Below are 15573 nucleotides of genomic sequence, written 5' to 3' on the forward strand. Positions count from 1 at the left end.
GATGTTAGAGAATATAGTCAAATTTGTGCAAAAGTATTATTAATGCAGTCAAAAGCTCTCCAACTAATTTGCAACCAGAAACTTTAGCTTTGCTTTGACTGCCTGAAACTAAGGAAAGGATTAGAAATATAGGACTAGCCTAGATACTACATTTCTTAAAGCAGAGTGCTCTGGATATCATTTCAATAGTGTTTTATATTCTGCCAATGCAGAGCTACATTAATCATTGCATTTGTCTGTTTTAAAGATGTCGGGGGAAAAGCAAAAGAGTATTATTTTAGCCTGGGCACCAAAGGGCCAGCTCCCTAAAAAGGAGGAATTTTCATACCCCAAAAGAATCTCAGATTACATTTTTTTGTGTTTACTGCAGAATTGATACCAATCCTTCTTGGTTAGAAGTACAACTAACTAGATCAGTAATATGTAGCGATTCCCTTTCAGCTCTTAACAGCTTGTCAAGTGGAACATATTTAGCAAGACAAGCATGATATATGAAGTGATGCGAGGCTATTTAGAATAAGACAATCTGGACTCATAGTAAACTTCTTGTGGGTACCATCACATATGAGAGTGAAAAGAAATGAGGAGGCAGATCATCTGCCTAAACAGGCTTTGACACAATCACTAGTTGAGGGTGAAGTGGCAGTAAGTAAAACAGAAGTAAAATGTATAATAGCAAATGAAATAAGGAAGAAATGACAGAAGTGGTGTGGAACGAAGGTATGAAAGAGGAAAAAAGTATTCATTTTAAGAATGTGTATTGAACATTATTCATTAAACCAAGCTCTAAATAGAATAGGGAAGCATGAAACTGGAAATTGTAAAATATGTGGTCAGAAACAGTAGAATATGTACTCATGAAATGTAAGGCATATGAATATAATTTAGTTTTTTAAAACAAGTTCTTGTTGCAGGCTTCCCTACTATTATGCGCTTCACACTCCTTTCCAATAGGTGGCACCTTTTAAGTTGCCAACCGCTATTAAACTCCAGAAGAAGACGCTCCAACACGGAAGTAGATATGTTGGTGTACTGTTTCTGTATTACAGAAATGTTAAAATATTACAAGAATAGTAATATATTACCTCACGAATTAAAGACGAATTTGAAATGTGTTAAATATATACTCAGAGCAGGCACACATCTAGAATCTGTTTTCATTCATTTGTTCAAGATGTCTCTTTTTTTGAGCAGCCAGTGATTGACTGGGTGAGTGTTTTTACAGTAACGTATCGTTTAAGTTTATTTTATTTGTATAACAGGTGTTTACGGTAGAGTTAATTTCATCAGTAAAGATGATCAACAAATAATTTTAAAATCCTGCAACATTTATTCTTGTATATAACAATTGTATGTCTATACAGCTCAGGGCCCACAGTTGTAGAATTTGTCTATGTTTTATGTGTATACTAAATGAAATAAAATCACTTTATCACCATAATAACAAACGTAGAAAGTTCTGGGACGTTCTAAAACGCTTAACGTGAAAAACGCTTAACGTGGCTTAACGTACGTAAAAAACGACCAGGAAACCCTAAATTTGTGTCAAACCTTACTTGGAACAAACACTAACTACTATCAAAAGAACGAGTCCTTATTCCACAGATAAAGTGAATAATATCACGTTAAGCGTTTTCTCCCCCATAGAAGCCCATTATAAGGAAACAGCTTAACGTGGTTTAACTTACCTCAACAGCGACCAGGGAAGAACAAACTTCTGTTAAATTTTACTTATAATAAATACTTTCTGCTGTCTAAAGAACGAGCTCTTATTCAGCATATAAAGTGATCGCCCCCCATTAAAAAATTGCTTTAATGTGGCTTAATGGAGCTGAACAACGACCGGCAAAAAAAAAAAAATTTGGTCAAACGTTACATATAGTAAACACTTGCTGCTGTCAAAAGAATGAGATCTCATTCAGCATATAAAGTGAATATATCACGTTAAGCGTCCCCCATTGATAAGGAAATAACTTAACGTGGTTTAACGTATCCTAACGACTGGGGAAAACCACATTTCTGATGTTACATAATAAACACTTGCAGTGTCAGTGTTTATTATATGTCACGTTTGACCAAAATTTGTTTTTTGCTAAATTTAGGGTTTCTTAACGTGATATTCTTCACTTTATCTATGGAATAAGGACTCGTTCTTTTGATAGTAGTTAGTGTTTGTTCCAAGTAAGGTTTGACACAAATTTAGGGTTTCCTGGTCGTTTTTCTGCTTGAAGTTCTGCTTGCAACAGTTCTGCTTGCAACAATGCAGTAGTGTGGTACAGTATATACAACATACATTATCTACTATACAATTGTAATACTTACAAGTTAACACAATTAGCTAGTGTCAATCAAAAGCAGTCTATAAGGGATATACACATTCTGTGCAATATGAATTTAGTGAAACACTCTAATTGCTTGTGCAGCAAAGTAGCATGCAAAGTTAAGTTCACATTGTGACTTAACATAATCTTGTTTTCAGAGTATCATAGCATGCTGTAATACAATATAATATGTTTGCAGGTGCATATGTCTTTTATATGCGAGAGCACTGAAGATTTCATTACACCATGGGCCACAGAAAGAGAGGTCACACTCATGCAGCTAAAACTTCTCCATCCTTGGATACACACTCCTCCAACACACTCAGGCACGCTGATCATGAGCAGGGCTTGAAGCACAGGATATGTATGGTCTCAGACTTTTTCTACCCAAACATGGGTGGTGTGGAGAGTCACATTTATCAGCTCTCACAGTGCCTCATAGAGAACGGCCATAAGGTTGTCATCGCAACACATGCATATGGAGACCGTCGTGGGATTCGTTATCTGACCAACGGACTGAAAGTGTATTACCTACCACTACAGGTGTGTTTTACAATGTGTTATATTAGTTTAAAGAGCTCATATTATACACATCAAACTTATTACTTACATCTTCATGCATTTTGCTTTCAGGTGATGTATAATCAGTCCACAGCGACCACCTGCTTGCACAGTATGCCTTTACTCCGGTGCGTGTTTGTGCGTGAACGTATCACAATTGTTCACGCTCACAGCTCCTTCTCTGCGATGGCCCATGATGCTCTGTTCCACGCCAAGACTATGGGACTCAACACTGTATTCACAGATCACTCTCTCTTTGGATTTGCCGACCTGAGCTCTGTACTGACCAATAAGCTGCTGACTGTCTCTCTGTGTGATACCAATCACATTGTGTGTGTGTCGTACACTAGTAAGGAGAACACTGTACTAAGAGCTGCTCTTGACCCTGAAATCGTCTCTGTTATCCCTAATGCTGTCGACCCCACTGACTTCACCCCTGACCCCTGTCGCCGTGACAACAGCAAGATCACTATTGTGGTCATCAGTCGACTGGTTTACAGGAAAGGTTGGTGGAGCATAGTGTTTTTATTTGCATTATAAAATGCTGTATTTATATATGCAGGTTTTGTGTGGGGGCAATGACAATCTTTAAAAGCTTTTGTCAGTTTCAAGAAAAGTTTAATTTAACGATTCAAAAAAGTTTATGTGAAGCAACTATAAGTAAATTAAAAACATTTAAGTAAATAAAGTGTTTTTTAAAAATGTAAAGAATTTTGAATTAATAAAAATGTATATTTTAAAAACAATAATAATAATAAAAGCTAATGTCGAGCAACTTGATAAGATTTTCTTTTTAAGAATGTCATTTTTTTAACATTTTTAAATTATTATATCAGGACACTTGTGCTATCACCCTGAAATTTTTATTTATCTCCAATAACTACAAAAATCATTTTAAATAAATGAGTGATCAATAATTAATTAATAATAATAATAAATTCATTTTAGAAGTGAAAAGGGTGCTCAAAAAGTTTAAGAATTGCATTCTATGTATAAATTGCATTTTAATGAATTTTTGAGCGGAAAAAACTTATCTGGGCAAAAAAAATAGCATCTTCTTATTGACCGTGTGATTTGTTGGCTGATTGTTTTGTAGGGATTGATTTGCTAAGTGGAATAATTCCTGAACTATGTGGAAAGCATCCAGATCTCTGCTTTCTGATTGGTGGAGAGGGACCCAAAAGAATCATACTGGAAGAGGTTCGAGAAAAATATCAGCTTCATGACCGGTAAGAAAGCCAGTAGCCATAAGAAATGATCTCTAGATGTGAGTTTGTGTATCATTTCTTTACCCTCTGTTTTTTTATGTACATAAAGGGTTCGTTTGCTGGGAGCTCTGGATCATAAAGATGTGAGGGATGTTCTTGTTCAAGGTCATATCTTTCTCAATACTTCTCTCACTGAGGCCTTCTGTATGGCCATAGTCGAGGGAGCCAGCTGTGGGCTGCAGGTTTGTGGTATTTTTATCTATAAATATGTATGTGAAATGATGTTATGGAAGTAAAATTGGTTACCAATGACATATGTGACCCTGGACCACAAAACAAGTCTTAAAGGAACACTCCACTTTTTTTGGAAATAGGCTCATTCTCCAACTCCCCCTGAGTTAATAGGTTGAGTTTTCCTGTTCTGGCGATATCAATTTTAGCATAGCTTAGCATAGATCATTGAATCCTATTAGACCAATAGCATCTTGTTAAAAAATGACCAACGAGTTTTGATATTTGTCTATTTAAAACTTGACTCTTCTGTAGTTATATCGTGTACTAAGACTGGCGGAAAATGTAAAGCTGCGATTTTCTAGGCCGATAAGATTAGGAACTACACTCCCATTCCGGCGTAATAGTCAAGGAAGTTTGCTGCCGTAATATGGCCGAAGCAGGCACAGTAATATCACGCAGCACATGTGCAAATGCTAACATAGCTGGGAACTTATTTCAGGCACTGCGTGATATTACTACAAAAGAGTCAAGTTTTAAATAGGACAAATATCGATACTCGTTGGTTCAATGATCTATGCTAAGCTATGATAAAAGGTTATATAGCCAGAACAGGAGAACGGCTGAATGGATTTCAAAAAGGTAAAAATCAACTTATTAACTCGGGGAGTTGGAGAATGAGCCTTTTCCAAAAAAAGTGGAGTGTTCCTTTAACCCTTGTGCGTTCAAAAAAAAAAGTTACACATAGGTGCAAAATGGACAAAAATGCCCATGTCCAAAAACTGTCATAAAAATATGATTTATTAATATTTTTTTCCACTTTCACTGATGTTGATTTTTTAACCAGCATCTGTTCTATCCATAGATACCAAACATTCATTAATTTTCAGAATTTTAACCCTTTAAATGCTGGTTTGTTTACATAATGCCACAGGTGTTTTTTTATGAAAAAATGAAAAATAGTAGTTAATTTCCATATACTAAATGCTAAGCAGATTATTTTTCTTTGCTTATTAGCTTCTTGGGTGTGTCAATGAAGAACAACAACATTCATTTTGAGGCATTTATATTTTTTATGTAGAGTCAGATTTAAAAAAAAAAACAAAAAAAACTAACACTTAGGGCCATAATGGACAAAAATGGCCATGTCAAAAAAACTCATAGAAATGTTATATATTAATATTTTTTTCCACTTTCACTGACTGTTGTTTTTTATCAGCATCTCTTCTATTCATAATTACCAAACATTCATTCATTTTCAGAATTGTAATGCTTTAAAAGCTGGTTTCTTTACATAATGCTCACTGTCAGTGGGCAACACTAGCTCCAGAGCTTCTTCTGTTGAGTAACGTCTCTTCATCTTGCAAGCAATGAAATGACCAAGCCCTCAAGCACCAAATGTGTATAGGTTTTGCTTTGCAAACACCTGTCTGGGCTGTGCGAACACTCAAACTTTTTATAAAATCTACCATACTAAACAATCAGCGTTCTCTTGCGGTCAAAACAAAAACAATGTGTTTTAGGGGCTTCTGAACTTCTTCATCAAATTCAAGCTCACCTTTTATCTCTGTACAAAAACAATAACAAATAAAAAAGTGCAATCAAGGATTAAAATGTGTGTTTGGGTGAAAAAGAAAAATCCTCAAAGCTCATTAACCTTCTTTGATCGTATTCATAGTTTTCACATGGCCCTATGACCCTGCCAAGGGTGAGACTCATATACATGGAGTGGGATTTTTGATTGCCAGTACAATATCATTTCTTTCAAACATATTACACCCATAAAATTTTCATTAAACACATGCAAACCACACTCTGACATCCTTACCAACATACCCACACAATTATAGCTGCATTATTTTTCCAATTGACTCCATAATAGGCTATAATATGCATAAGCAGAAAACACAAAAAAATTAGTATTTCTTTCATATGCCAAATTTGAGAAAATCGCACAATCTAGTAAAAAATGGTAAAAATTTAAAATTTGAAGCCTTTCCGATAGAATGAATGCCTATTAGCAAATATTGCATCATTTTATAGTCAAATGGTCCTGGGTTCAAAAATTGCAGTTTTAATGGTTTTCAATGTGGACATTTTTGTCCTTATTTTTTGAAGGAAATGAGGGTGAAATATTAAAATTTCAGTAACAATACACACCTGAGCCAAGATTTATGCAGTTGGCATTAACACAGACACACTTAAAACAAAAAACAAAACTGAAATGGACAAAAATGTCCATAAGGTCGCACAAGGGTTAAGTAGCACGGGCATGTTAGCAATAGCCAAAAATACACTGTATGGGTCAAAATTGTCAAATGTTCTATTATGCCAATTAAGGTATTCTGTAAATTTCCTACTGTAAATATATCATAACTTTTTGATTAGTAATATGCATTGCTAAGAGCTTCATTTAGAAAATTTTAAATGTGATTTTCTCAATATTTTGGGCCAAATGTTGGCGTATCCTAACAAACCATACATCAGTTTCAAAAGATTTACCCTTGTGACTGGTTTTGTGGTCCAGGGTCATTATGCACAATATATCTTAGAATAATAAATGTTATAAAGGTAAACTGATTTCGGATGTTTTAAGTTTTCTTGGATAAAGTTTTCTAAATATGTGTATTTAGAAAACTAGTAAACTAGTATTTTGGATTAAAAAAAAAAAAAAAAATATATATATATATATATATATATATATATATATATATATATATAGATAGATAGATAGATAGATAGATAGATAGATAGATAGATTTTTTTTATTTTTGTGTCTTTAATTTTTGATATATAGTCTGCCGTTCAAAGGTTTGCGATCAGTAAGATTTTTTTTTTGTGTTTTTAAAGAAGATTAAAAGATTATTTGATTAAAAATACTGTAATATTGTGAAATATTATTGCAATTTAAGAGAGTGGTTTCTGTTCTAATATACTTTAAAATAGAGTTTATTCCTGTGATGAAAAGCTGGATTTCCAGCATCATTACTCCAGTGTTCATTGTCACATGATCCTTCAGAAATCATTCTAATATGCTGATTTATTATCAATGTTGTAAACCATTGTGCTGCTTTTTTAGGATTCTTTGATGAATAAAACGTTGAAAAGAACAGCATTTATTTAAATAGAAACCTTTTGTAACAAAGTTTTTTCTTTCTTTCTTTCTTTGAAAGAAATTAATACTTTTAAATTAAATATAAATTTAAGTTAAATTGATAAATAGTGATAGAAAATAGTTATTTTGATAGAAATTATTTTTTATTTTGAATAAATGCTGTTCTTTTTAACTTTTTATTCATCAAAGAATCCTGAAAAAGTTTCCAACATTGATAATAAATCAGCACATTAGAATGATTTCTGAAGGATCATGTGATACTGAAGACTGGAGTAATGGCTGATGAAAATTCAGCTTTGCATCACAGAAATAAATGATATTTGAAAATATATTAAAATAGAAAACTGTTGTTTTAAATTGCAATAATATTTCATAATAGAACTTTTTTTCCCCCATATTTTTTTCTTTACAAAAAGAAAAGAACCCCCTGGCCAACATGCGATCCTTTTTGTTGAGCCCTGATTTATTGATATTCATTACTAATTAAATCTGAATAACCACTGTTTTGTATGGGTGCATGTGTACAGGTGGTGACCACCCGTGTTGGAGGTATACCTGAAGTCCTGCCAGATGAGTTGGTGAGTCTGTGTGAACCATCAGTTCGTTCACTTTGTGATGGCTTGGAAAATGTAATTGCAAAAATACGCACAGGAAACGTGGCATCTCCTGCCACCATTCACCGCAAGGTCCGAACACTGTACACTTGGAGAAACGTTGCCGAGCGCACAGAAAAGGTGAGTTTTAATAACATGCTTGAGTTATTTGTTGGATGGAGGAACACTACCTTTCAAAAGTTTGGGATTGGTGGGACTTTTTAATGTTTATGAAATGTGTTAAATGCTCACAGTAATATTGTGAAATATTATTTAGTTAAAATAACTGTTTTCTATTTTGATATATTTAAAAATATTATTTATTCCAGTGATGTTGAATCTGAATTTTGAGCAGAAATCATTCTAATATGTGCTGCTTAATATTAAATATTTTATTGCTTAATATTTTTATTGCAGGAAGCCATGATTCTTTGATTTTATAAGAATACATTTTTGATTCTTTTAAAAAAAAATTGACAAGGGTCAATTTTTGGAAATTGAGAATTATACATCATCTGAAAGCTGAATAAATAAGCTTTTCATTGATGGATAGGACAATATTTTGTAGAGATACAACTATTTAAAAATCTGGAATCTGTGGATGCAAAAAAATCTAAATATTGAGAAAATCGCCTTTAAAGTTCATAGCAATGCATATTACTAATCAAAGATTAAGTTTTGATATATTTGTGGTAGGAAATTTACAAAATATCTTCATGTGATCTTTACTTAATATCCTAATGATTTTTGGCATAAAAGAAAAATAGCAAATTTTGACCCGTACAATGTATTTTTGGCTATTGCTACAAAATATACAAGTGCTACTTAAGACTGGTTTTGTGGTCCAGGGTCACATATAGAAGTATTCTTTTGAAGTATTTATTTTTAAAATTTTACAGACTCCAAACATTAGAATGGTAGCATGTTTTATTATTAAATATTACCATAGTTGTTTAATGTGCCCACTCTCTTTGTGTTGTTTCAGGTGTACAATCGGGTGTGCAAGGAGCCTGTTTTGCCATTGTCTGATCGATTACATAGACTGCGCTCTCACTGTGGTGCCGTGGCAGGCTCCATTTTCTCCTTCATTGCCGTCATTAATTTCCTCTTCCTGCTTTTCCTCCAGTGGCTCCGCCCGGATCATCTTATTGATGTTGCTATAGACTTATCAGGCCCTCACAGCCGCATAGGGCAGCAGCTTAATAAGAAGAAAAGTAAAACACAACACCCGGCTGTGTCCTGACTAATGATCTAACATGACCTCACGTTAGTCTCATGATGAACTTTATTTAGGAGGAGAAAGCTGCAAGTAACGAATTAAACTAAAACTGTAGTACCGGTACGGTATACTGTACTATGGTACATCAAAACATGTGCTGACTACTGTTTACATTCCTGTGTAAAGAGACCTCAGGTGAAGTGAAAGCTTTTAAAAGCCATCCTCAACCACTCCTATAATCCAGCGCCTGCTTTTGCACACTGTAAAGCTGCCTTTAACTAAACCCTCATCAGAAAATAGTCTAAACTTGTTGAAGCTATTGCACAAATATCTTTAAATATCTAGATTCATAATAAATGACAAACAGTGCCAGCTTTTCCTGTATCACCTTTACTTTTTTCTTCTTACAGCACATCTGTATGGTGTAGAAGTGATTCAAACTGACATAGATGAACCAAACTAAAAGTTTTAATGCCAGACACAGGGTTTTTGAGCTCTACTAGAGCTTTGAAATGTTGATGCATCATATCTGTTCATTTCTTTGATCTGACAGTGCTTGTTTTGTCAGTTGCTTTTTGTTGGCTGACTTTGGATAATGGTGTGAATGTATTTAACATTTTTGGTTCACATGAAGGGCACTCGATTTAAGGCGCTAGACATCACACCTGATTTATATTGACCTTCTCTGTGAGTATTGTGAACATGACTGTAATGCACAAAAGTTCATACTACCTGAAAAAGGTGTGAATTTGAATTATTTTTGTTGACACAATGTACAATAAACTTTATTAACGTGCCAGAAGTATACATTCCTTCATTTCTTTTTGGATTTTGTTCACACAATAACAAAATCTATGTCAAATTTGACATATTTATATATCCAAGAAAACTTAAAACATCCGAAATCAGTTTACCTTTATGTCAAATGTGCAGCTGTTGAGTATAAGTGTGGTACATTATGGTAGAGTAGTTGTTTTTGTTGTAGATAACCGTCAGGGTCTCTCTGGATCAGGAATCTTATGCTAACACCCAAACACTACAGATAATACACACCCTCATTCATTCAAGGCTAAAACCAGGAGCCGTTAACACACACTTATCGCCCGTTCTGACTGCTTTCACACTCATGCACATTCAATAGCCTCCCTATCCAGCTAGAATGGTCCAGTTCCTGCATAACACTGCATGTAAATCATGTTTTGCTGGAGTGGCAGATACTGTATCACCAATTTCATTTGCACTTGGCTTTGGTTCATGGCTTTGTCTTTTTAACTTTAGCTTTAAGTTTTAGTTATTTTGCTTGTTGTATATGCAAAATCATCTGGTTTTGAGGTTATAGATCAAAGTTTGTACTTTTAAGAGGAACTTATTGTCTTACTTATTTCATTGATTTGTTGTCTGAAACTAATTAAAGTGGCTTTGCATATGTTTTTGACTATGTTTTAGCTCCTCTACCCCATCGACTTATGCGGTGTTTATGCGGGGGATGCTCACCTCTCAGGTTTAAGCTGATGGGGGTGCAAGCACATATCACTGATAACAGTGGGAGGTGCATTCTTGCCAAGGGGGGTTCTTGTTTCTCTGAAGGCCATATAAACTCCTCCGAAGAGTTTCTCTGTGCTCCACTATCTCAATTGTTCTCTTTCTGCGAGGTCTCTGAGTTGTTCTTGAGAAGTTTAAAGATGGCTGTGGTTCATGCTGAAGTGAGCATCTGGAGTAAGCCATGGGATCACAGGTTTCACTTGTATGGTGGACAAATGTGTAATACACTAATGGCAGGTAAGTTTTCATCCTCTACCTCTTGTTGTTTTCTCTCTTCCTGATAGCTCTCACTATTTTCACTTCATCACATTTTTTACACTGAAAGTATTTAATTGTGATATCCACTGCATTGTCACCATGATAGTAGCACCAAGTCAGCATTCCATACAATGTATTTATACAATTATACACACTGAAAATAGAAAAAGAAAATTGACTTAGACTTGGAATGATGGTCTAGGTAAGCCTGTTGGACTTTTCAGCTGGTTTTGAGTAGTTTAAAATGCTTTAAATTGATAATTTTTTTCTTTTAGAATAAATTTACTTGCCTATACTTTGGGGATGAAATTGTCCCTGGATGTTTGCTAATCTGACCTCTCATTGAGGTCAGAGTTGTGACTCTTTCAAATTTCAAATCTGGCCTCAGGTCATTTTCCAATCCCAGTCTCTCTCACTCACCCCTGTTTTCCTTACTGTACTTTTTTTTTTTGTTATAAAACTATAGCAAAAAAGGAGATATGTATTCTTAAAGAGATAGTTTTCCCCAAAATGAAATTATATTCAGTTTAAAACAAGTTGTTCCAAACCTGTATGAGTTTCTTTCTTTTGTTAAACATGAAAAAAGATATTTTGAAAAATGTTAGTAACCTAACAGTTTACGGTAGCCATTGACATTCATAGTATGGAAAAAAAAATACTATGGAAGTCAGTGGCTACCATTAACAGTTTGGTTTGGAACAACTTGAGTTAATAATAGAAAATATTAATTTTTGGGTGAACTATCCCTATAAAAAGCAAAAAGTGTTTTTTTTTTAAGGGTAAAGAATTGGTTTTGACTGTATATATACACTACCAGCCAAAAGTTTTTGACCAGTAATATTTTTAATGTTTTTTTTTTAAAAGAAGTCTCTTCTGCTCACCGAGCCTGCATTTATTTGATCCAAAGTACAGCAAAAACAGTAAAATAATATATATAATGTAATATGTAATATATACATATACACTAGTTAATAATACTGTTTAACTGATTTCTTTTTGAATTTATTTTAATGTTACTTTCCAGTTAATTTCCAGTATCATTACTACAGTCTTTAGTGTCACATGATCCTTCTGAAATCATTCTGTGTTGATTTGCTGTTCAAGAAACATTTTTTTACTATTATTATTATTATCAATATTTAAAACATTTTTTCAGGAGTTTTGGATGAATAGAAAGATCCAAAGATCAGCATTTATCTGAAAGAAAAGAAAATGCCTTCATTTAAATATCCATGTAAATGTCTGTGTCTCTGCTTTAATTAGGTTCCTGGGATGACAGAACACCACTACATGATGCTGCTTTGCAAGGAAGATTGCTGCCACTGCGAAGACTCCTTTCACAGGTAGGCTGCTGATGGAATAAATTCTGGCATAACAGTCTTCAAATTGAATCCACTTATTTTAATAAGTGTGGGCGCGGCCATTAGCCTCATGAATTTGAATTTCATGAGTTTGGCTTCCAGTCTCATCCGTGTCCAGCTAATTTTAGCTGTACAAAACCGCTCATTTTGCTGCTTGATATTGCATAATTAGTGTGTCTTACCATATTACATTAAATCTCAATTACGAAAACACTGGTTTGTAGTGCAAACAGTTTTACCGTTTACTGCACGTTGTTATTGTTCTGATTATTGCGGCTAATGAATCGGAAGTCTTGCCCATAGGCTTACTTCATTTATTTAGTATTTGGATACTTAAACCACACTTACATATGAAAACCAATCCAAATGGTACTTTCTGTGACTGTTATGTATTAAGAATAGACTTTGTATGAACCAAATGCTTCCTTATATGAATGAAAAAAGTAAATTGTCATATTTGCATTTGTATAGGGCTACAATGTGGGAATGGCTACATTAGATGGAATCACACCTCTGCACGAAGCATGTGTTGGAGGCCACTTCACCTGTGCTAAGCTTCTCCTGGAGCATGGTGCTAATGTATGTACATACCTTTCTCTTTATTTACAGTATCTGCCGTTATTTTGCTCATTTGTCAAACATGCTTTAATGTTTAACATATATATGCATTCAGGCCAACGCTGTTTCTTTTGATGGAGCCACTCCTCTCTTCAGTGCATGCTGTAGTGGAAACCCTGCCCTGGTCAGCCTCATTCTGATGTACAGCTCTGTGCACCATCCAGCTCATCTGCAGAGCTCACCTCTCCATGAAGCAGCAAAGAGAGGTATGTGTGATGATTTGTGTGAATTTGCAATGCACTGTAAATATTGGGGCAGCCGTGGCCTAATGGTTAGAGAGTCAGACTTGTAACCCAAAGGTTGCAGGTTCGAGTCTCAGGTCCGGCAGGGATTATAGGTGGGGGGAGTGAATAACCAGCGCTTTCTCCACCCTCAATACCACGACTGAGGTGAGTCCCTTGAGCAAGGCACTGAACCCCCAACTGCTCCCTGGGCGCCCACTGTTCACGGTGTGTGTGTGTGTGTGTGCACTTGGATGGGTTAAAAGCAGAGCACAAATTCCTAGTATGGGTCACCATACTTGGCCTCACCTCCTTTCCTTTCCTTTCCTTTCCTGGGATTTGTAAGCCAGATGTTTATGTCTATGTTTTAGGTCACACAGCATGCGTTGAACTGCTGCTGTCTCATGGTGTGAATGTGGACATGGAGGTTCCCAGCATAGGAACTCCGCTGTACTGTGCATGTGAATCAAAGGCAATGGAATGTGTACAGAGCCTGCTGATCTCAGGTTAGAATCACACGCATTGTTCCTAATGGGTTAATAAATTAATTTTTTTCGGGCTAAAACAGAAATATAATTCTTGTTTGGTAATTCATTTAACAGTAATACATACATTTTTTACATTTACATGCATGCAATTTTTAACACTGCTTCTTGTGTCCATCCAGGTGCTGACGTGCAGTGTGGGCGGGGTCTTGACACACCTTTGCATGCTGCAACCAGGGTGGGCGGGGCAAAAGAGGTGGCGCTACTGTTAGAGCATGGAGCTGATCGGACATCAAGAAACTCTGAAGGAAAAAAACCTCTGGAGTTGACTACAGATCAGAGCATCAAACATCTCTTGCAGACTACAGGTAAATATAAACATGTAGGATATACAGACTCGGTGTGTCCGTTACTGTATGCTGAGATACTGATTTTGGTTTGTTTCTGCAGTTCCATGCTCCCTGTCTCAGCTGAGCAGATGGTGTATTCGGCGTTCCCTGGGACAAAAAGGACTAAACAAAACTAAGATGCTTTGCTTGCCACATATCCTGCACAATTATCTTCTTTATCATTAAAAAAACATAAAGATTCCCTGTTTAGTGTCCAAACACGATTTATGTTCTAATCTTGTTTTTTAATGACATTTTGTATGCATTTTTATCTGTAAATAATGTTTTTTTGTAAAAGTGTAGCCTTTTTTGTTTTGTAATAAATATTTTTATACCTTAAAAGGCTAATTTATTTGTTGAAATTAATGTATTACTGTATACAAGCACATAAACACACACACACACACACTGAGTTTCCATGTTTTATGGGGACATTCCATTGACTTTGTCCCCTAAATAAACGTAACAATAGCCTTTTTATTTGACCATTTATGACTCAACCATCTCCTGATGAGCATACTGTCACCTTGTCAGCTCACAGTGGGTGCACCTATAAGCCTGTATCCTATTTTTCCTATTTTCTGTCGGGTCGGATTTTTCGCGCGCTGTCTGCGGATTTGACGTCAAGCGCGTTCATGTTAAACGTTTCAGATCAGGTGGTTCTGCCACCACCGCTAGTCATATATATTGCAAACAAACTTAGTTTCTCAAACAATATATGTATTTGACTGTTCTTACCTCTGTAAACATAATGTTGACTTCTTTGCAGCGGATGACTTGTGAAGTGTGTACGTACGAGCGCGCGCTGCAAGAGCGAGCAGAAAGGAAGAGCAGTTCCGTTTTTTGGCTACAGGTGTCAGTCGCGAGTTTGAATTTCAGAAAGTTACATATAGCCCCTTTAATGATTATTATACTGTATAAGCTGTGTTTTCTATCCACTTACCTTAACCCTACTATTTAAGATTTTTTTTTAATCATTCTGTATTATTCATAAGCTTGTTTCTGCATGGGGACCAAAAATGTCTCAGGATACTTATGTTTAATTTAAGTATCAGATGTTCCTTCTAAAACTCCTTAGAAGAAATAAAAGTAGACGCTAAAGTGATAATTGTGAACATACAATATGAGTATGTATGAGTAGTTTTTTTAATGTTGAGTTTAAACAGAAATTTCTGTCTTGATCTTAGCAAATCTTACAGTTTTAGAAATTTTGACGATTTTTCCTGTATCTGGAGACATGAGATTATTGGGTGAAGTAAAAACCTAAGAAGAAAGTGATTTAAGCAAATATTGACTACTGGTCAAAAGTTTTTGAACAGTAAGCTTTTTAATGTTTTTTTAAAGAAGCTCACAAAGCCTGCATTTATTTGATCCGAAGTACAGCAAAATCAGTACAATTTTTAAATATATTTGCTATTTAAAATAATTGTTTTCTATTTGAATATATTTTA

General features: G+C 35.0%; 2 protein-coding genes across 2 annotated transcripts; both read left to right on the top strand.

Moving 5' to 3' along the window:
- The first annotated feature begins 1003 nt into the window (after positions 1–1003).
- Positions 1004–10036, top strand: piga (phosphatidylinositol glycan anchor biosynthesis, class A). The gene is made up of 7 exons (XM_073846145.1): positions 1004–1209; positions 2521–2864; positions 2955–3387; positions 3979–4111; positions 4200–4332; positions 7964–8170; positions 9015–10036. The coding sequence occupies exons 2-7, from the start codon at positions 2568–2570 to the stop codon at positions 9270–9272; spliced, it is 1461 nt and encodes a 486-aa protein (XP_073702246.1). The 5' UTR covers positions 1004–1209; positions 2521–2567; the 3' UTR covers positions 9273–10036.
- An 837-nt stretch (positions 10037–10873) lies between these two features.
- Positions 10874–14308, top strand: asb11 (ankyrin repeat and SOCS box containing 11). Its single transcript, XM_073846386.1, has 7 exons — positions 10874–11027; positions 12312–12391; positions 12881–12988; positions 13083–13233; positions 13620–13754; positions 13916–14101; positions 14184–14308. The coding sequence occupies exons 1-7, from the start codon at positions 10931–10933 to the stop codon at positions 14306–14308; spliced, it is 882 nt and encodes a 293-aa protein (XP_073702487.1). The 5' UTR covers positions 10874–10930.
- Positions 14309–15573: the final 1265 nt, after the last annotated feature.

This window comes from Garra rufa, chromosome 8, assembly GCF_049309525.1.
Source record: "Garra rufa chromosome 8, GarRuf1.0, whole genome shotgun sequence".
Classification (NCBI taxonomy): domain Eukaryota; kingdom Metazoa; phylum Chordata; class Actinopteri; order Cypriniformes; family Cyprinidae; genus Garra; species Garra rufa.

Excerpts from the sequence above, each read along its gene's own strand:
- piga (XM_073846145.1), top strand. The coding sequence starts at position 2,568 with ATGGGCCACAGAAAGAGAGGTCACACTCATGCAGCTAAAACTTCTCCA. Across the intron at positions 2,865-2,954 it reads TGTATTACCTACCACTACAG|GTGATGTATAATCAGTCCAC; the intron begins GTGTGTTTTACA and ends TTTTGCTTTCAG. Across the intron at positions 8,171-9,014 it reads TTGCCGAGCGCACAGAAAAG|GTGTACAATCGGGTGTGCAA; the intron begins GTGAGTTTTAAT and ends GTGTTGTTTCAG.
- asb11 (XM_073846386.1), top strand. The coding sequence starts at position 10,931 with ATGGCTGTGGTTCATGCTGAAGTGAGCATCTGGAGTAAGCCATGGGAT. Across the intron at positions 12,989-13,082 it reads TCCTGGAGCATGGTGCTAAT|GCCAACGCTGTTTCTTTTGA; the intron begins GTATGTACATAC and ends ATATGCATTCAG. Across the intron at positions 13,234-13,619 it reads CCATGAAGCAGCAAAGAGAG|GTCACACAGCATGCGTTGAA; the intron begins GTATGTGTGATG and ends TCTATGTTTTAG.